Raw genomic sequence first — 22,383 nt, 5'->3', positions numbered from 1 at the left:
GTCACCAAGAAAACATTGGTAACACATTACGCCGTAATGGATTAAAATCCTGCAGTGCCCGCAACGTCCCCCTGCTCAAGAAGGAACATGTACAGGCCCGTCTGAAGTTTGCAAATGAACATCTGGATGATTCTGAGAGTGATTGGGAGAAGGTGCTGTGGTCAGATGAGACTAAAATTGAGCTCTTTGGCATTAACTCAACTCGCCGTGTTTGGAGGAAGAGAAATGCTGCCTATGACCCAAAGAACACCTTCCCCACTGTCAAGCATGGAGGTGGAAATGTCAGGTCCGTATTTCACACCGAATAACCACCTCTGTAAATTGAAAGCTGAAGGCATGCCTGGAAAGAAGTAAACCAGCCAAATATGTTTGGTACACAGCTTCCCTCTCTCAGCCAGGAGGAAGACTGAAAAACTTTTTATTCAGAACAAAGAAACACAGAAAGAGACACATGCCTCCTCCCCAGAGATGTGGGAGTGCCCCAAGTTTCTCAGCTGTAACTTCTCAGACTCACTCTTCTTGCATTCCAGGGGGCGGTGTCTTCCATAGGTGTGTCCGACATGAACAAAGAACTTGTTATATATATCAGTATATTACACAAGGAACTGAAATGTATATACATATGTGTGAGGATAATATATTTCAAACAATATACATGGTAATGATGCCTGACAGTCCCCCCTAAAAATATTATTACTCTATCCCTGAGTCTTGCCTAGCAACCTACCACTGACCACTCGAACCAGGCGGGTAGGGGTTTTGGATTTCTTCGCCAGCTTGAGACGAGCTACTCCTGATGAGTAACCCCCCTTTGTACCTGGACTTCCAAGGTGTCGGAGTGGTCCTAACTTTCCCTATTTTCCTCTGGATACAGGATGGTTGTCTTGATATAATCTACAAACCGCTACTGGTTGTAATATATATAATTAATCCGGTCTACATTTTTATTAACAGTAATAATTGTCGCACTGTCACTTACTGTCCTAATGGGACTTTACCCCTGCAGATATGACAGGTCATGGGCAGTACAGTGACCTTCACCTCAGACCTTCACATAAAACTCCTCAGATTGTAATTTGCAGCACCGTGGCATATTTACACATATTATAATTACAAACCTCAGACATTATAAACAATAGGGCCTCAACTAATAACATAATGCTATCACCAATCTCATGCTATCACCCTCAGGTTTCGGGTCCCATCAGTTCATTGCCAGTCCTGTACACCATCGTCCCCTTCTTCTCCTGTCTTCTGCTCTTCACTGACTGTCACCCTCAGGGTAACCCACACAATTGTGGAGTCAGACTACGTTGGTGTCCAGTGGGGGAGCTATTATTACCCCCTCCTAGCCACTTACTTATCAAAACACTTGATCCTGCTGACGGATTCACTCAGGTCTTTGGTCTTTACTTTGATCTTTGCTGATGTCATCAGGACTTGGTTTGGTCCTTCTCATCTGTCCGACACCGTCTCCTTTAGTTTACGTCACCGGGCTGTACATAGCACCTTATGCTGTGAGCCTGGGGTGAGATCCCACGTAGGCGGATTAGTGGAGTTGTATTGTGACTATCAAACCCTCCGCATCTGTACTCTTCCTCTGGCAAGTTACTTGTCTGGGCGGCCGCTTAGAATTGTGACACTGCCGTCAGTTCATGATAAACGCATTGTAGTGGCTCAGGCTGCGCCTGCCACATCTCAGTGATGGAGTTCATTGTGTTAAAAGTCTTTTAGTTCATATTTACTGGCACTTGCTGGGGACCCCCAACTCTTGTCAATTGTTAAAATAAATACTAATCTGGTGATAACATCATCCGCATACACTATAAACGTTGTTCTAAGTACATACAATAATGTCAGGCCCTTAAATGACATCAAACACCTTTATATAAGGAAAAACTTCTCTGTTACAATGGACAGGGCACCTAGAAGATGTGTAATTATTGGGTACATTTCATTTGCACTTGGTGATACCCTTTCAGCAGGATTTGTACCTTGATCTCAGCTGATTGCCTAGAACATCTCCACCTCACAGAAACATACACAGATTCCACATGTTTATCTGACAAGTGTCTTAAACCTATTTTTCTTACTCTAATATGGTTCGTTCTACCTGGGAAGGCCTCTCAAGGTCGGTTCTCTTCGTGGGAGGCGGGTATGATAAGGTTGGCACCGGTCTGCCAGGACTGTTCTGTAGGCAAATCAAACAGCTCTAACAGAATTTAGCAGCATCAGCTGTAAAACCTGGGGCATACCAATTAGATCTTACCAAATCGATCCTTGCAGTCTTGGGGCATATGTGAGGTCATACACCATCAATGCAAGTGCCATCAAGAGTGCCTTGGGTGTTACCGGTTCACCTTCCCTTATCCGTCCACATTCTGTTAGAATCTGGTTCTCACGCCTTCCGCTCCCAGTTGGACTCTTCCTGTGGAGAACAAGCTTTTTCATTGTATAAACATTAATTGATCTTAATCAAATAATTAATTTGAAGAAAAACATTAACATATAGCATCTTTACATCAAACGTTCACACTGGTCAGTAACTAAAACTTACAAACTGATTCTTCTTCTTTATATACATATCTATACATACACATATACACTGCACAGAATTCTCTGCTCTAAAATTTCCCTTTCACAACAAAAATAAAAATAAACAAATAAAAATGTTTTCGAATGGGAATATTCCGCTTCTGTACCTTTTATCTGACGCATTACTCTAATAGTCCAATGCTGAGGCTGGTCTAGAACTTTACATAAAACTTAACCTCAGTATTTAATATTCCCACAACACTTCTTAAATACAATTATTAAACAAACTAACTTTGGAATAACATCTAGAGAACTGCTAACATCTTATCATTGTACAAACATTAGGTCAATACTTGGGATAACACTGTTCCCCCGTCACTTACACACAACATCTGCAGTGGGGAAGATACAGGCCGGGCTTCAGGCCCCTCCTGAGAACAGGTCTACACACACGAGCACATTGTCATACACTTCTACCTCGGGTAGTTGTATGTTCTGCAGTCGCTGGGACTGTTAATCTGGCCGGGCTGCACTTTTCACAGGTACCGTTGCTGTTTTACCTATGTCATGCCGTGCGCACATCTTGCCGGCTGCTACAAACCTAGTGGTGGCATTATTGTATCCAGGGACAAGCCAATTTACTGATACCTGGCTGCACATACCCTTGTTGTCAGGTCTGTCTTCTCTCGCCCTCTCAATTGGCTTACCCGATGATCCAATAAAGTTCCTACTACCAATGGGCCCATAATTGTGGGCGATGCCAAAAGCGTACCTAGAGTCAGTGTAAATGTCGGCCGTCTTACCTTTTGCCAGGTTACAAGCCTCAGCGAGCACCTCCAGCTCCGCTCCTTGAGACGAACAAGAAGGTGAGAGTGATTTCTGGATGATTTACCTGGTGCCTCGTATCCCGGCTTGTACATACTGTATAATAAAATCTATTTATTACAAATTTACATTAGAAACCCATGTCACATATAGATAGAACATCTCAAAGGTGTGGCGTCTTCATCCTCTAAAATAAAACCAAATGTTATACACTTCTCCACACTCATCTGATAATCCAGAACACTTTGAGAATCTCACTTTTATCAGATTCTGCAAATACTTGATTAATACAAAAACAAAATAAAAAAATTCCTAAAAACGTTACACCAAATTAACAATGTCCAGACAATTTTTGGTTTTTTTCCTTCTCCCCCATCTAAATCTGTAAAGACCCATCTGCGAGTGACGTCACCTCCTGTGTAAATTTGCTGGAGGGGGATGGTCTCTTACACAATACCTCATATTGGGTGGAGACTACAGCACAGTTTACCCAGTGCCATATTTACTGTTCTGGAAAGATCTGGAACCATCTACACAGAAAAACCTCAAAATTTAGGTTACTGTCATACACATTTAATCTGGATTACTCATTGGGGTCTCTTACACATTTTTAGATCTCCTGAAACCAAATGAATTAATTCAAAACAAACCAAAATTGTACCTGATCAGTCCCTTCACCATTACCCCCTTTGTGGACTCTGCGAAAGTAATGTAGCAGGGTTCAAAACTACATCTCAACAAAGTCGGGCACTAGTTTAACCCCCTGTAATGTACAACAGCCTGAAACAAAAATGACTTTTTCCTGACGAAAATACATTTTATCTTTACAATGACATAACTCATGTGTGAAATCAAAAACAAAACAATTGTAGTTAGTTATTCAATAAAACAGAAAATATTATATCTGATAACATTAATTACTGCAAACCAATAAACTGTATATAAAAATAGGGAACGGTGGGGGGCACATACATTTTCAAAACCCAGTGTCTCACAGTATCTATAGTTTAATACATCTGAATTAACATCAAAACACATGAAATCTGATCACATCATAACACATAAATATCGTAACTTTTATAAACAACAGCGCATGCGCAAAGAGAAGAAATTTATTTAGGTTTGTAGACATCACTGATATATATATATCTCTCAGCAGTGCATATTGAAATCCCTTCGTCTCATCAGCCCTGCAGACTGCACCCAGTCAGCCCCCCCTCCTCCTCCCAAACACAGCATACTACAGGGGGGAGGGAGGGGGGTCACACACTCATTTCTCACAGCTTCTAGTCTCACAATCTTAACACTTTGAATGCCGGCAAAACAACATACGTATCTGCAATCATTCATCACACCATTGTATAGGAATTATCTACGTTCAAAACATCAAACACATAATCTGTAACCGTGTCCAATCTGTCGGCCACCATCTCTATATTATGATGACGTGTTGCTTCACTAGCATGGAACCTAAAAATAGAAAAGACACTACAAATGACAAAATTAACAAGGCGATTATTTCATACTGATTTGGTTGGGCCGGGCGTGGCCACATCAGGGGCAGGGGGGGGGGCAGCCTCTCCCATTGGAAACACAGTGCGCAGCTGTGAGGGGGGGGGGGTTTCCCACCCACAATGAGGACACACTCAACATGAGGTACGGACGCCATTACCGGGCGTCGGCTGGTCCTGTGTTTTCTAATACATACAATACCTTTCTTATTCCTAACTTCCTCTTCTGCAAATCCCTCTAAAGCACTTTCCATCAACTTACTACCTTCCAACTTCCCTTTGTTCTCCAGAATACCTTTTGCCTAATCTCCGGCTTGCAGCCGCCCTCCTCTATGGATTCCACACACTTCCATCAATTTCTTCATTTTACTCACATACTGCTTCCCTTCTCTCCGCTTCACTAAATCATATGCCTAACAGTCTATATTATACACGTAATTTATATAACAATTTTCGGTCAACGACTCCCAGGCCTTCGGAAAGAAGTAAACCAGCCAAATATGTTTGGTACACAGCTTCCCTCTCTCAGTCAACTTTTTATTCAGAACAAAGAAACACAGAAAGAGACACATGCCTCCTCCCCAGAGATGTGGGAGTGCCCCAAGTTTCTCAGCTGTAACTTCTCAGACTCACTCTTCTTGCATTCCAGGGGGCGGTGTCTTCCATAGGTGTGTCCGACATGAACAAAGAACTTGTTATATATATCAGTATATTACACAAAGAACTGAAATGTATATACATATGTGTGAGGATAATATTTTTCAAACAATATACATGGTAATGATCCCTGACAGAAACATTATGTTTTAGGGGTGTTTCTCTGCTAAGGGCACAGGACTACTTCACCGCATCAATGGGAGAATGGATGGAGCCATGTACCGTCAAATCCTGAGTGATAACCTCCTTCCCTCTACCAGGACATTAAAAATGGCTCGTGGCTGGGTCTTCCAGCACGACAATGACCCGAAACATACAGCCAAGGCAACAATGGAGTGGCTCAAAAAGAAGCACATTAAGGTCATGGAGTGGCCTAGCCAGTCTCCAGACATTAATCCCATCGAAAACTTATGGAGGGAGCTGAAGATCCGAGTTGCCAAGCGACAGCCTCGAAATCTTAATGATTTACAGATGATGTGCAAAGAGGAGTAGGCCAAAATACCATCTAACATGTGTGCAAACCTCATCATCAACTACAAGAAACGTCTGACTGATGTGCTTCCCAGCAAGGGTTTTGCCACCAAGTATGAAGTCTTCTTTGCCAAAGGGATCAAATACTTATTTCTCTGTGCAATATGCAAATAAATATATATAATTTTGACAATGTGATTTTCTTTTTTTTTTTTTAATATAATCTTTCTCTCACTGGTAAAATTAACCTAGCCTAAAAATTCTAGACTGTTCATGTCTTTGACAGTGGGCAAACGTACAAAATCAGCAAGGGATCAAATACTTATTTCCTTCACTGTATATATACATAAATACAGCACCAGAAACAAGCTCAGTACATATATACAGCACCAGAACAAAGCTCAGTACATAAATACAGCAGCAGACCCAAGCTCAGTACATATGTACAGCCCCAGAATCAACCTCAGTACATATATACAAGCCCAGAACCAAGCTCAGTACATACAGTATATACAACAACAAAACCAAGCTCATACATATATACAGCACCAGACTCAAGCTCAGTACATATATACATCCCCAGAACCAAGCTCAGTACATATATACAGCACCAGGACAAATATAGCTCAATTTAGTGCAACCCCTGCCATATAGGTTTGTATGGCGTAAAATTACAGCTTCCAGCATGGCCCAAACAATGGTAAGGATATGCTAGGAGCTGCTGTTTTACAAAAAAATAATCATAAAATAATCAAACCACCCATCATCTCACTGCAGATCATACAGTGACTACATTACTGATTACAGGCAGAATAAACATTTACATTAAGTGACTCACCAGTGACGTCTCAGATTCTAGTTCTCTTTTCTTCTCCATCCGGTCCAGACTTCCATGATGACTTCTCCCGGCCACAACCCACTTCTGCAGTTTTCTGCTCAGATGTCTTCAGCTTCTCACTTTTAAAACATTTCTGCACCTATAAACGAAGATAAAATTCTCAACACCCCTAAATATAATAGCGCCATACACTGCACCTATAATTATAATAGTGCCATATACTGTGTCCCTGATTATAATAGTACCATACAATGTGTCCCACACAAACACCGTGCCTCCTGTAGATAGTGCCCCCATAGCCCCCCTCTAGATAGTGACCGCCATAGAGCCTCTGTAGATAGTGCCCTACATAGAAGCCCCTGTAGATAGTGCCCACATACAGCCCCCTGTAGATAGTGCCCACATATGGACTCCAGAGCTGCAAGGCAATAGTGATAACCACTGAGCCACCGTGCTGCCCTACATATAGCTCCCCCTATAGATAGTGCTCCACATATAGCCCACCTCTGTAGATTGTGCCTCACATATAGCTCCCCCTGTATATAGTGTCCCACATACAGCCCACCCCTGTAGACAGTGCCCTACATATAGCCCCCCTGAGATAGTACCCCACAGGTAATCCACCCCTGTATATAGTGTCCCACATATAGCCCACGCCTGTAGCTAGTGCCCTATAAATAGCTCCCTCCATAGATAGTGCCCCACAGGTAACCCACCACTGTATATAGTGTCCCACATATAGCCCACCCTTGTAGATAGTGCCCTACAAATAGCTGCCCCTATAGATAGTGCTCCACATATAGCCCACCCCTGTATATAGTGTCTCACATATAGCCCACCCCTGTAGATAGTGTCCTACATAAAGCTGCCCCTGTATATAGTACTCCACATCCCCACATATAGACCCCCCTCCCCTGTAGATAGAGCCCTCTTTGTAGATAATGCCACTAACAGTTTTATTAGAAAAAAACAAACCTTTACATACTCACATGATCCCCTTTCCGCGCCATCCAGTGGCAATGCAGGCCTGCTCTACTAAGCAGGTCTGCTGGGGCTGAACGATGCAAGTGGCACGATGACATAATTGCGCCACTAGCGTCGTTAAAAGGCGCTGATAGGCAGGGCAGAATGACTTGCCTCGTTAATCAGCGCCATTCAACAACGGAAGTGGCACGATTACTTCATCGTGCCACTAGCGTCGTTGAAAGGCACTGATTGGCGGCTAATGTATGTAATTGTATCTGCGTGCTATAAACGCAGGTACAATTAGTGCAAGAGTGGGTGGCGGCGGCTGGTTTCAGTGGCATCGCCGCCCCCTCAGAGAGGCAGCAGCAGCTTATAATATTCATTTGTATCTACGTCCAGAGGACGCGGATACAAGCGAATGTGGCTGTCGCTAACACCGGGGCCCCCTCTGGTGCTAGCGATGCCACCGGGCATGAGGGTGCCCATGCTGCCCGGCCCCGTAAATTTTAGGGGCCGGGCAGCGCGGGCCCCGTAATCGTGACGCTACCGCTGTAGCAGCCATGATGGCTGCTAGTGGTGCCACCGGGCATGGGGGGGGCTGTGTCGGCGGGTGGCACGGGCGCCCTTATGCAGTGGGCCCAGCTGCTACAGCGGTAGTTACGCCACTGCTAGCTACATCTGCGCCCCAAGTGCAGCCATATGCTTCTAATACAGAGTTAAGCTATATCACCCGCTATAGACAACGCAGCCACTTGCCCCTCATTCACAGTGCAGCATAAAGTCCCATATCTACATGCAGGGCCGGCTCCAGGTTTATGTGGGCCCTTGGGCGACACAGACTTAGTGGGCCCCTTTGCGGGCGAAATCACGGCGGCAGTAAAATGCCAAAAATCGTCACTTTGTGCCCCCATATAGACGTTAGGCCCTGTTTATGCCCCCATATATAAGTTATGCCCCCAGTTTGTACCCCCATAAAATTAGAGCCCTCTGTAGATAGTGCCACACAGCCCCCCCTCCCAGGTAGTGCCACATAGCTCCTGACGTCACTGTCTATACATGGACAGTGTTGTCAGGGGCAACCCCAGATCCATAGTCCCGGGCAGAGCACTACTAGCACTTGGCCTGGAAGTGGCATAGCTAAAGGCCCATGGGCCCTGGTGCAAGAATTCAGTTTAGGCCCCCCTACCCCTCCCCAACACCACCAGACCCCTTCGCACGCCTATGCCCAGCTGCCTTGCGTGACAGACCCCATGAATGCCCCCACAGTATAATGCCTCTATAGCTGCCCACACAGTATAATGACCCCCCATAGCTGCCCCCCACACAGTATAATGCCCCCCATAGCTAACCACCACAGTATAATGCTTCCCCCACAGTATAATGCTCCGCATAGCTGCCCCCCACATGGCATAATGCCCTCCATAGCTGATCACCACTGTATAATGTCCCCCATAGCTGCTCCCACAGTATAAATCCACCAAACAGTATAATGCTCCGCATAGCTGCCCCCAACACAGTATAATGCCCCCATAGCCACCCCCACACAGTATAATGCCCCCATAGCTGTCACATACAGTATAATGCCCCCCATAGCTGCACCATACAGTATAATGCCCCCCATAGCTGCACCATACAGTATAATGCCCCCATAGCTGCACCATACAGTATAATGTCCCCATAGCTGCACCATACAGTATAATGCCCCCATAGCTGCCCCATACATTATGCCCCCATCGCTGCCCCATACAGTATAATGCCCCCCATAGCTGCACCATACAGTATAATGCACCCATAGCTGCACCATACAGTATAATGCCCCCCATAGCTGCCTCAAACCGTATAATCCCCCCATAGCTGCACCATACAGTATAATGCCCCTATAGCTGCACCATACAGTATAATGCCCCCGATAGCTGCACCATAAGTATAATGCCCCCCATAGCTGCACCATACAGTATAATGCCCCCCATAGCTGCCCCATACAGTATAATGCCCCCATAGCTGCCCCATACAGAATAATGCCCCCCATAGCTTTTACTATACCGTATAATGCCCCCCATAGCTGTCCCACACAGTATAATGGCCCCATACAGTATAATGCCCTCCATAGCTGCCACATATAGTATAATGCCCCCCACAGCTGTCCCATATGGTATAATGCCCCCCATACAGTATAATGCCCCCTCAGCAGCTACAATATGACCCCCCTCCCATACCTAGTATAATGCCCCCATATGTACCTAATAGAAAAATAATAACATAATTACTTACCTACCCCTGTTCCGACGACATGTGGAGGATCCTTCTCCTCCTCTGCACTGTGCTGTGAGTGACTCGTCGCAGACAGGCACGATGTAGTGACGTCACTATATCGCGCCTGCCTGTGCCGAGCTGCTCATGACACATTGAATGCTGGAGCGAGGCTCCAGCATTCAACCCAACTGAATCTGCATCCTCAGTTGGAGGCGGGACCAGCGTGGTCAGGCTAGGACACTGCTCTGGTCCTGGCATCATTGTCCATATATGGACAGCGATGTCAGGGGCTTTCCCAGAGACAGTGTCCCGGAGCAGAGCCACTAGCGCTCTGCCTGGGACTCCTCTCCTCCTTACATCACGGTCCATATATGGACAGTGTTGCCTTACGATGGCAGCGTCAGCACCCGGTGGCCAAGTGGGCCCCCCCCCCCCTAAGTGAAGTGGGCCCCGGCACTTGCCCGGGTTTGCTGGGTGCTGACGCCGGCCCCATCTACATGTCCCCCACTGTAGAATACTTACCTCTCCTGGGCTGCAGTCTGCTCCCCTGCCGGCTCTCTTGTCCTCCTCGATATGGGCAGAAGGTAGCTTCATTGTACACCACTTAATTCTCTAAAACAGAGAAGACATTAAATATTGCCGAGTAGGGTACTCATCAGGAGACAAGGGCCACAGGATGGGCACCAGTTGCCCACTACTGATTTAGATTGTTGTAAGTAAGTAGTAAGACCTAATTAATAAAGTTGACATCGTTTACTGCAAACCTGAAGAAATCTCGCTCATGTTCCATAGATCAGCCTTAATAAGTGCCTGATTGTTCTCATTAGCCTTATAATCATCTCTGATGTATCCCACAAGTTATCACCTCCTAGATTTTTCTTCCACTAGTTTTGTGAACTTTTTATACTCTACAGTGGATTTAAAAAAACTTGCTAAAAATTGTAAAAAGCTCCATTGCAGATATGTTCAAGGTTTACACATGTTCATAGATGACAGCCACTAAAGTTCTGGACTACTGCACCCATTGGGTTGTCACCTCTCGGTATTAAGCCACCTAAAATACATATTAGTGTGAGTATTCATCACACGGACCATTTTGGGCTTTCCTCCTTCCCATCGATCTACATAAGTTTAAGTCACTTGTTCTGCCCTTAAATACAACCTGTCATTTCGGTCAGACCAATCAGAAACAAGGGAAGAAATTTAGGAGCGGAACAACTCACTGACTAGCTGTATTGTGCAGGAGGTCTGTGTGTAGATGCAAAGGTGTTGCTACAGGAGATAGAGAGGTAGCTACATATGACACCAAGGTGGAAGTTTCTTAATGGGCTCTTCAAATGGGAAGTGAAGGGATGTCATAGCTATGACTATAATTGCACAATAATGTAGTAAAGATAGACAGATACACATTATAAACACAGAACCTGTACAGAGACATACAGAGTCTCATATGGTACCAACTATAGATATTCTCCCCAAGACGCATACAGTAAATAGAATATTTAGTGGACAGACAACTAGAGACAATGGGACAGATTTACTATAGCTGTGTTCACATCAGCGTTGCTTTCCGTTGAGGGGTTCCGTCGGAGGTTTCCGTTTGCCTTTCCGTTGAGGGGTTACTCCAACGGAAACCTCAGATGGAACCCCTCAACGGAAAGCGACGCTGATGTGAACAGGCCCTAAGACTGCCATTTTATATACTAGTCTTAGTATGAAGCCCGTATGAGTAAGCTGCATCTTCTGCTGTCTGTGCACCAGACAGAGAAATCTACGCTAGCTACGAGCTGGTTTAGATTTCCGCTAAAATTGACGTTAAGTTCTGGCTAAAATTATATTGATATTGAATTTGTCAGGATTCGGATGGCCTTGCCCCCTTAAGCTAAGCCCCACCTACTTTTTTAAGTAGAGGGGCAGGCTTAGAATGAAGAAAATTCTAAAATGATTGCGCAAATTTGTCAGGTGCCATAATTTGTGACTTTTAACGCCACAATGCGTTCTTAAATTCACCCCATTGACTGTTCAGGAGAGGTAGGGAATACATCACTTATCTAAAAAGCCTGTAGTTTTATGTATTTTTGTCATGTAAAATCTGGGACACATCAAAGCCTTGAAAAATGCAAGCGTAAGACTATTATTTTTTTTAGAAAATGCAGTTCTAAAATGCACTATAAATTATTTATAATTGAATTATACAGTATACCTTAATAAAAGGAAATGAGTACAATAAGCTTTTGTACAACTAAAGCATATATTAATTCAAAGGAAAAATACCCATAAAAATACATTATGCTTTCCTCGATTCTATTTAAATAATTTTGCCTCAACCAGCAAAGTCCTTAGTAATGCAGAGTTTTGCTGGCCTTGGTGGACAGGTACATTTACACTGGACTCATGAGGAACACAAATATCAGAGAATCTGAACTTAAAGAGGACATGTCACTAGGTCATATTAATTGAACTGGTTTACTAACCTGAATAGCACTGTCTTCCTGATTCTGGCGCTGTTTTTTTTTTTTCTAGACCCCCCTGTCCCAGAGATATGGCCCACTGTTGTGTTGGCTCACTATATGGTAATTTGCTGTAGTTAGCCAACAGGGAGGGAACTACCCTCAGGTTGCCTCGCGCTGATTGGTCAGCATCAGAGGCAGGGAAGCTAGCTCCACCCCGTTGGCTGCCTATAGCAAATGAGCATATCCGTAAAAAAAAAAACAGCGCTGAAATCAGGGAGACAGCGCTATTCAGGTCAGTTAACCAGTTCAACTTATATGATCTAGTAACAAGTCCTCTTTAAAATTACACTTTGGGTAAAATTTATACACTTTGTTTTGCCTAGTGCAGGGCCTTAGGGGGCAGTGCATGACACAGGAATTCAAAGAACATGCACTAGACATAAGGCTCTATTTCTACTTGCGTTCTAGGCTGTGTTCGGGGCCTCCGTCGCAGATTCCGTCACATTTAATGGAAAAAATAGCGCCTATTTTATCCTGCTAGAATGATAGACACCATGGCGGAACCCATTGAAAGTCAATAGAGCTTGTTAGGCACCTTTGTTGTCTATCATGCGACGGATACGGCACGGCGTCAATTTTGAAACTAACGAATGCAGATGTGAACAAAGCCTAACTTAGTGTATTAGGATTTTGTTTGGAGTGTTTCAAGTCAAGTCATAAGACCTACTATATGCATATAAAAGGATCCCTTCAGTGGGAGACAAAACCCATACTACAAGGTGATTCACATGATGCAGTATGAATACTACTCATGCTGCTGTTTCTTTTGGTCCCCCCGATAATGTCTGGGAGCATTAAGGGCTGTGGACATTGATACACGTAAAGGTTATTTAAATTTTTGTTTTCTGTCTCTTTTCAGCCTTATTAATGAAACATTGAGGGATCAATTACTAGTTACAATCCAGAAGACCTTCACCTACACTCGAACCCAGGCACAGCACCTTTTCATAATCCTCATGGAATGTATGAAGAAAAAAGAGCTGGTTCGTATCTTCATCACATTCCTTGTTTATGCGTTATGACCAAATATGTTTTAATATTTAAGAAGTGATGAGTCAGCTGTTGCACAATTACTTATATACATGTTTAGCAAATTGGATCTGTGATGCCGCTCCATTCAATGTCCATGGGGCCATCGGAGACAGCCATTCAAAATTCTCCCCATTGCAATCGTGTCAGTAGGGACAAACGTGGATCGGAATCTCCATTCTAGTGATCCATGCGTCCCAGTGATCATACATTTATCACCTATCCAGTGAATAGGTCATAAATGTGATTAGTGGGAAAACCCCTTTAATGCTATTTGTGCATAATTCAGATTCATGATATTAAACTATAACAATTGATAACTTTATAATTAATTATATTTTCTCATTATTATTTTGCACAAATATATATTTTTATTTAATTGAATAGTCGTTTCTAGACATCTCTCGCCTTTCCTTTCTGCTGTCCACGTAGGAGTATAGTTACCGAGTTACTAATAGTGCATTATTATTATTATTATTATTATTATTATATAATTATTATATAATTCAACAACATAATAATATTATTATAATAATGAGGAAGACATTACATGCTTCCTGAACATTTTAACATTTTACTTAAACCCCTATTCCACCACAAAAACTGCCTTTTACCAATCTAACAAACAGTCAGGGGGACTCTTTATACATTAAAAAATTTTGTCCATTGCATCCATCCTCTAGATCAAGCACACGTCCTTCCAGGACATGGACCATCTTTTATAACTGCTCCTGGCTTCATAGGTGGATCCTACCTGTCCTATTTTCTCCCAGGCCGCTATTTGAATTATTGTCTGTGAGCGTGATAATTGGAAGCCGGGTGTCACGACGTGGGGTGTGGACCCACAGGGCCGTACCGCGTAGCGGGAAGTTAGCTGGCCAAACAGGTACAATACAATATCTATAGTCCAGAAAGGGTATCTGAGGCAATGTAGACAGTAGCAGTGATTCAGGCTTAAGATGAGGCTCCGGCAGCAGATACCCGGCGGGGTGCACCACAATAGATGCAGCAGAAGACACAACACGACTCCAACTCTAGACGGCACAGAGGCACGGTAGCACGGGATACAGGGTACAGGCAGCATGAACGGGTAACACTGGGAACTGGAAAACACTAGGAGACCATTTGCAAGACAAACTATAGGTAACACAACAACGCTCAGGCAAGGATCAAGAGGGCAGAGCCCTTTTTATAGTCCAGCAGCATTCTGGCCTAATTGCAGATTCTCTGCAACTGGACGCGCACTGTCCCTTCAAAGCCGTGCGCGCGCCCTGCGGGAGACAGTCACTGAACCAGGAAGAAGGGAGATGCCGCCGAGAAATCACACGTCTATGGCTGCGGCCATAGACGTTACACCGGGGCTCTCTGGTTTCCTTTCATTTCCTGACTTAAAGGTTTTGTCCAGGGAATAAAAATTATTTTTGAAAAACCTCAATATGGTCACCAAACATAAAGGAAAACATTCTCACCTCACTGATCCCCCCACCGCTTAGTATGGTTTTTTTTTTGTGTTTGGCGACCATTGTGATCTTTATTAAAAATAAATTGTATTCCCCGGACAAACCCTTTAAGACAGGAAATGATGTCATTTGATGACAGCTGTAGACAGGAGAACATCATCTAGAGCAGATGTAGCCTGGATAATGACTACAAGCATGTTACCTGTCATGTTGTAAGTCACGTGTTTCATCAGTGAACGCCACGTTAAGGTTTTAATTATGGTACAAGTGGTGGCAAAAATAAGAATCTCCAAATACTGGAATTCAGGACAGGTTTTTGAACTGTTCCTATTTATCTTATGAATAGGACACTAGTAGTAATTAAGGTTATACCATCCCAGAATACTATCGTTTTTCAAAGATATGCAAAGTATTTTGCACATTTCTATCATGTTGGGGTTGTTTCATCAAGACAGAGTGGAAAGCCACTAAGTAAGAGAAGATCCAGCTCTGGAGGACTCAGGCGGACATTGGATGGGAGCTATGTAATATTTCTAGAAGCCATGTAGACAATATAACAAAGGCTAAAAACTGTTATATCAACATAGCCTGTAGATGGCAGCAAACTTGGTAACACATGTATAACTCCTAGCCTCCTTCTGTTCTTGGGAAATTGACCCCAGACCAGACCCTCTAAACTAATACAGGCCCCAGACCAGGCCCTCTAAACTAATACAGACTCTAGACCAGATCCCGTAAACTACTATAGTCCCTAGAGTAGGCCCTTATATACCTACCGCAGACCAGACTCGCTAATTGTCGCAATTTGAGACAAAAACACAAAGGGCTTTTAATCTTTGGGCAGCGATGGGCAACCATGCCCCCCTCCCCTGAAGCCCCAGGGACTGGGGGGCTGCCCAAACCACTCATATGTAAATATATGTAAATCTGCCACTAATCGAGAGCAAAGTCCAGGTTTGTCTTGACATCAGCCTTTGCACAGCACTATTGTTGGTGCCTTCTGTTGGGGTATTTCTCCAGTAAAAAAAAAAATCACTTTCCACAGATTCTTGCCATCTCGTTTAGCCTTCTTTTTACAGCAGTTTCAGCTTTACCATTATGCTGACTGTGATGTGGGGATGTGTTATGATCTATTTCGCACTCCCTAGAAAACCATGTCAACTCTAAGCTGACAAACTGTGGTCCATTATCTGTGATGACAGATTCAGGAATTCCATGTCTAGTAAAATGTGCTTTGCAGCATTTCGCAATGATTTTAAGTGGGGTCAGAAACTGCATCAATCTCCCAAAAGTCTGAACAGTAATCAACTATAAGGGCACATTCAGACGTGGCGGAATTGCTGTTGAATTCCGCTGTGGACAGTCCGCAGTGGAATTCTGCAGCAGCCGTTTTTTACATTCGTATCTATACACTTTTAGGAAAGTTAGTTCAGACGTTGCGGAAAATAACTGTGCGGAAATCAGGCTGCGGTGCAGAATTTTCCTTCCGCAGCATGCACATGACGTTGCAGAGAAGAAGCGGAATTTCACTGCGGATTTCAACCTTTGCAATGCAAAAACTAAAATCTGTGGCAAGTCCACTGTGCTTTCTGCAACGTCTGAATTACCTGTCAAATATGCAAATGTTGCTGCAGATTAGTTGCGGAATTGCCCCAAATCTGCACCAACATTTGCAGCGGAAAAATTCCGCCACATCTGAACGTGCCCTTTTTAAGTAATCCTGTCCGGGTAAGGAAAATAACTCCATGCCCAGTGGGCAATTTGGGGGTCATAAGTGGTTCTTTTGTTTGTTTGCACATCTACGCATTGCAAATATGACTCATGTATGGATCCCTAAGTGGTTAGAATGAGTCCTTGCTATCATTTCTGGATGCATCTTTTTTGGTATGATGATTCTGTCCTTTATACAGAATTTCCTTTTGTAGGCTAATTTAATCTCTAAAACTCCAGTAGTATTTGACACAAATAGGTTCTTCCTCAATCTGGTCTGGCCATCCTGTAAGAACAGCTGTTGTTAATGCTTACAAGACTTCGTCGCAAATCAGACACCCAAATATTCTGCAAAGTTTATCTGCTATAGTTCTTTGTACAAAGCATCGTCAGCTTCTATTGAGAATATCTCACAATCAGCAGTATCCTTGTACATTTGTTTTGCGAGGCAGAAAAGGGAACACTGAATCGCGGGAAGCCGAGCGAGTTGTGTACAGGCTTAATAGAAAGTCTATGTGTCCGAGAGAAGTTCAGAAATGAAGGGGAACAGCACTAAGATGAGCCCTATTGCCCCTTTTTTTAGCGATTAGTGGCGGTTTCAACACCTGGACCCCACCGATCAAAACTTCTAGCATGTCCCTATAAAGTGTCAAAAATTTAATGAAAGTTTAGTTACATTTTAACTAGTCTTATATAATTAAGCTTTACCAACATAGAACTTAGACAGATGGTCCGTTTCTCATCCTTTGCTGGCTGCCAACGATCCGTGTTTTATGACTCACCACCCAGACCTTGGCCCACTGCTCCCGTCTTTTTCCTGCTTTCTTTCTATGTTTGACTTAGGCATCATTTACACGAGCGTAATATACGCACCTATATTAGGCTATGGGGCAGTGCAGACAGTGCGTGAGTTTTGCGCAGCGCGAGTGCGTTGCGTAAAACTCACGACATGTCCTTTCTTTGTGCGCTGTTCGCGCATCACGCACTAATTGAAGTCAATGGGTGCGTGAAAACCACACATGCCGCACGGAAGCACTTCCGTGCGAACTGCGTGGTTCGCGCAACAGCTGTCAAACTCTGAATGTAAACAGAAAAGCACCACGTGCTTTTCTGTTTACAAACATTCCAACGGAGTGTCATAATGATGGCGGCTGCGAGAAAATCTCGCAGCCGCGCAGCATACACTGATGACACACGCAGCTGTTAAGTGCCTTTTGCGCACGCAAAACGCCGCGCTTTTTGCGTGCGCAGAACGCACACGCTCGTGTAAATCAGGCCTAAAAGTAATATTGACTTCGTAATAGGTGGACACCAATGTGCTACAACATTACTACTAAATGTGATGCCAAGGAGAAAAACCCAACTATATTGTTAAATGTCTAATGTTTTTGAAGGTAGAACCGTTGACTAAAAGTTCATAATTACTTATTTGCGTTTTTATTTTTTTAGAGTTCAGAATCCTGCTCTATTCAGTACCTATTAGGCTAAAGCCCCACGTAGCGGAATTGCACTTGAATTCCGCTGCGGACACTCGGCAGCGTTAATCCGCAGCGGAGCCGTTTTTCCATTGACTTCCACTTCTATTTAGCAGTGTTCGTTTAGACGATGCGTAAAACTCCGCTGCGGAGCATAGGCTGCGGAGCGGAATTTGGTGTCCGCAGCATGCTCTGTCTGTTGCGGACCAGTGGCGGACTGGTTGCGGACTCATGGCGCAATTTCTCCATTGACTTCAATGGAGATTCTAAATTCCGCAATGAAGTCTGCAGCTGTCATGCACATGTTATGTGTGGTGCGGATGCGTCTTGCTTTTTTGACATGACATTTCTTCATTCTGGCTGGACCTATGTATTTCTAGGTCTACAGCCAGACTGAGGAAGTCAATGGGGCTCCCGTAATTACAGGAGCGTTGCTAGGAGACGTCAGTAAATAGTCACTGTCCAGGGTGCTGAAAGAGTTAAGCGATCGGCAGTAACTGTTTCTGCCCCCTGGACAGTGACTACCGATCCCAATATACAGCAACCTGTAAAAAAATATAAGTTCATACTTACCGAGAACTCCCTGCTTCTGTCTCCAGTCCGGCTTCCCAGGATGACGTTTCAGTCTAAGTGACGGCTGCAGCCAATCACAGGCTGCAGCGGTCACATGGACTGCTGCGTCATCCAGGGAGGTCGGGCTGGATGCCGAAAGAGGGACGCGTCACCAAGACAACGGCCGGTAAGTATGAAATTCATTTACTTTCACTAGGGAAAGTGCTGTCCCTTCTCTCTATCCTGCACTGATAGAGAGAAGGGAAGCACTTTTCCCGCAGTCCGCAGCAGCTAGTCCGCATCAATTTACTGCACATTTTGGGCAGATCCGCCGCAGAATCTGCAACGCAGATTCTGTGCGGCATTGATGCGGACAGTTGCGGAGGAAATCCGCCACGTGGGGGCATGCCCTTATACTTTATACTTTTGCCTTGTGCTCCTTTTTTCCTTTTTGGGATGCTTAGATACAGTAACTCGATGTTACACCACATGTCTCCAGGCCCACATTTACTTTTTGTTCAGTTAAATGTTCTTTATTTGCAACATTGTGATTTTATTTCCACAATGAAGAGACAATGTACTTCGTTTACATAATTTTGTTTTAATCTAAGTGGCATTTAACCCTTTAGGGTCTGCATTATTTCTAACAAAATGTGATTGTTTAAAAAAAAACAAAAACAATATAGCCTATAGATGGCAGCAAACATGGTAAGGCTGTGTTCACATCAGCGTCGGCCTTCACTTCAGGGTTCTGTTCGACCTTTTCGTCGGATGAACCGATGAACGGAAAGCCAAACAGAAACCATAGCTTCCGTTTCCATTACCAATTAATTCTTCCTTTGCAATTGGCTTTCATTTGTTTCCGTTCCATAAGGTTTCTGTTTTTTTAGCGGAACCAATAGTGCAGTCGACTACTCTATTATTTCTGCTAAAAAAATGGAAACCTTATGGAACAAATACAAACGGAAACCAATTGCCACCGAAGCATTACCATTGAAATCAATGGTAATGCAAACGGAAGCTATGGTTTCTGTTTGGTTTTCCGTTCATCGGCATCGGTTCCTCTGACGGAAAGGTCGAACGTAACCCATGAACGGAAGAGGGGCGCTGATGTGAATTAGGCCCTAACACATGTATAACTCGTAACATGTAATACTATATGTAATGTCAGTGGCTGCGGGCTGTCAGCTCCGTTCCCCTCCTGACAGCCGCAGCCAGTGGTCAGCAAGCGCTGGCCCCAGTCTCCTCCTCAGGAGAAACCAGCGCTCGCGTCCACTCTCCTCAGCCGGATCCCGAAGGGTGCGCGCGCAAACTCGTGCCCACTCTTAAACGGGCACCGGACATTGTGGATGAACTTTGACCCGTGAGTATCCTGGACTATAGAGGGGTCCAGCCCCCTAGCTTGATGCCTGAGCGTTGTTGTGTTCCCTATTTTTTCTTTGTAAAGGCCTCCTAGTGTGTTCCCTGTTCCAATTCCTGTCCCTGCTCCAGTCCCTGTTCCAGTCCCTGTTCCTGTTCCAGTTCCTAACATTCCATACCGTCCTGGTCTAGCACTGAGCTGTGCCAAAGTCATGCCGTGCTGCTGTAATGACGATGTAGGGAGACAGACAGGTGAGCCCTAATCTACCCGCCATTCAGTCCCTGCATACTTGCAACGGCCCGTCCTAGGCGACGGCGTACAACTGGGCGACGGTCCCAACGCTCAATAAGTGCACGACAGACAAACAGACAAGGGTACACAGAAGCTAAGGGAAATGGGGCAGTTGCCCACGGCAACACAGTGAGCAACAAGAGTAGTGAACGAGGCGAGTCAAACCAGGAGTGCACGAGGTACAAATCGCAGAGCAGGAGCATAGTCCGTAAAGCCAGGGTCAAAAATGAAGCAAGGTCAATAATCATAGCAGGAGCAGCAGAGCCAGGAAGCAGACAGAATCACAGGCAAAGGAGGAGCAGGAAATGCAGGTATAAATAGACAGAGGGCGGGAGCTAGCTCCATCTGGCCAGGCTGTGATAGGCTCTCCCACTCCTCAGCCTCCCAGCCTGACTGGTAGAAGATCGTGTCACTCTCTCAGACTTAGGAGCAGGTGCAGACTGATTACCCACGGGCGTCGACACAGAAGCTGTGTCTGGCAGATCCTTTACAGTACCCCCCCCCCCTTTTAAGAGGGGCCACTGGACCCTTTCTAGGTGGACCTGGCTTATTGGGGAAGCGAAGATGGAACCTCCTGAGCAATACCCCAGCATGAACATCCCGGGCGGGTACCCAAGTCCTCTCCTCAGGCCCGTATCCTCTCCAATGGACCAGGTACTGGAGGGAGCCTTGGGCCATCCTGCTGTCCACAATCTTGGCCACCTCAAGTTCTACCCCTTCAGGGGTGAGAACAGGGACCAGAGGTTTCCTCGAGGGAGCCAAGGACGGGGAGCAGCGTTTAAGGAGGGAGGCATGAAACGCGTTGTGTACGGGGGTAACTCCAGTCGGAAGGAGACACCTTGTACGGCCCTATATATCGGGGAGCAAATTTTTTTGGACGGGACTTTAAGGCGCAAATTTTTAGAAGATAGCCACACCAGATCCCGGAGCACAAACAAGGGGTTAGCAGAACGTCTTCTATCTGCCTGAGTCTTTTGTATGCTCTGGGACGCCTCTAGGTTCTTCTGAACCTGGGCCCAGACTTTGCACAGTTCCTGATGAACGACATCTACCTCGGGATTATTGGAACTACCAGGTGAAACTTGGGAGAACCGTGGATTAAACCCAAAATTACAGAAAAAGGGGGATACCCCTGACGAGTTACTGACCCGGTTATTAAGGGAAAATTCGGCGAGGGGAATGAAGGAGACCCAATCATATTGACAGTCAGAGATAAAACACCTTAAATATTGTTCTAGAGACTGATTAGTCCTCTCAGTTTGGCCATTAGTTTCAGGATGGAAGGCCGAGGAGAAGGACAGATCAATCTCCAACTTTTTACAGAAGGCTCTCCAAAACAATGAAACAAATTGTACTCCTCTGTCAGAAACAATATTGACAGGAACCCCATGGAGACGCAGGATGTGTTTGACAAACAAGGTAGCTAACGTCTTAGCATTGGGTAGTTTCTTTAGGGGCACAAAGTGGCACATCTTACTGAAACGGTCCACTACAACCCACACCACCGACTTGCCTTGAGATGGAGGCAAATCGGTGATAAAATCCATGGAGATATGGGTCCAAGGTCTCTGGGGAATGGGCAAAGAACATAGCAAGCCCGCTGGTCGGGACCTGGGAGTCTTGGACCTAGCACAAATTTCACAAGCGGCGACGTAGGCCTTAACGTCTTTAAGCAACCCAGGCCACCAATAGTTTCTGGCAATGAGGTGCTTGGTACCCAGGATGCCTGGATGGCCAGATAGTGTAGAGTCATGATTTTCCCTGAGTACCCTTAGCCGGAATTGCAGGGGAACAAACAGCTTGTTCTCAGGAAGGTTCCCGGTAGCTGAACCTTGATCAGCCGCAATTTCGGAGACTAAGTCAGAATCAACAGAGGAAATGATTATACCTGGAGGCAAAACACATGCAGGATCTTCCTCTGAAGGAGGACTGGCCAT

The 22,383-nt window shown here is 44.8% G+C and overlaps 1 protein-coding gene across 3 annotated transcripts in view; it reads left to right on the top strand.

The window, feature by feature from the left end:
• The window catches only part of TRPM3 (transient receptor potential cation channel subfamily M member 3), a 480,072-nt gene that overhangs the window by 263,874 nt on the left and 193,815 nt on the right, over positions 1–22,383 (top strand). For all 3 annotated transcript variants that reach the window (XM_075828007.1, XM_075827994.1, XM_075827999.1), the window contains exon 8: positions 13,429–13,552. In XM_075828007.1, coding sequence (XP_075684122.1) covers positions 13,429–13,552 — 124 coding nt within the window. The remainder of the gene's footprint in view (positions 1–13,428; positions 13,553–22,383) is intronic.

This window comes from Rhinoderma darwinii, chromosome 1 (genome assembly GCF_050947455.1).
Source record: "Rhinoderma darwinii isolate aRhiDar2 chromosome 1, aRhiDar2.hap1, whole genome shotgun sequence".
NCBI lineage: Eukaryota > Metazoa > Chordata > Amphibia > Anura > Rhinodermatidae > Rhinoderma > Rhinoderma darwinii.
Note: the sequence above shows the minus strand (reverse complement) of the source record. Positions and strands in the feature narration are given on the sequence as shown.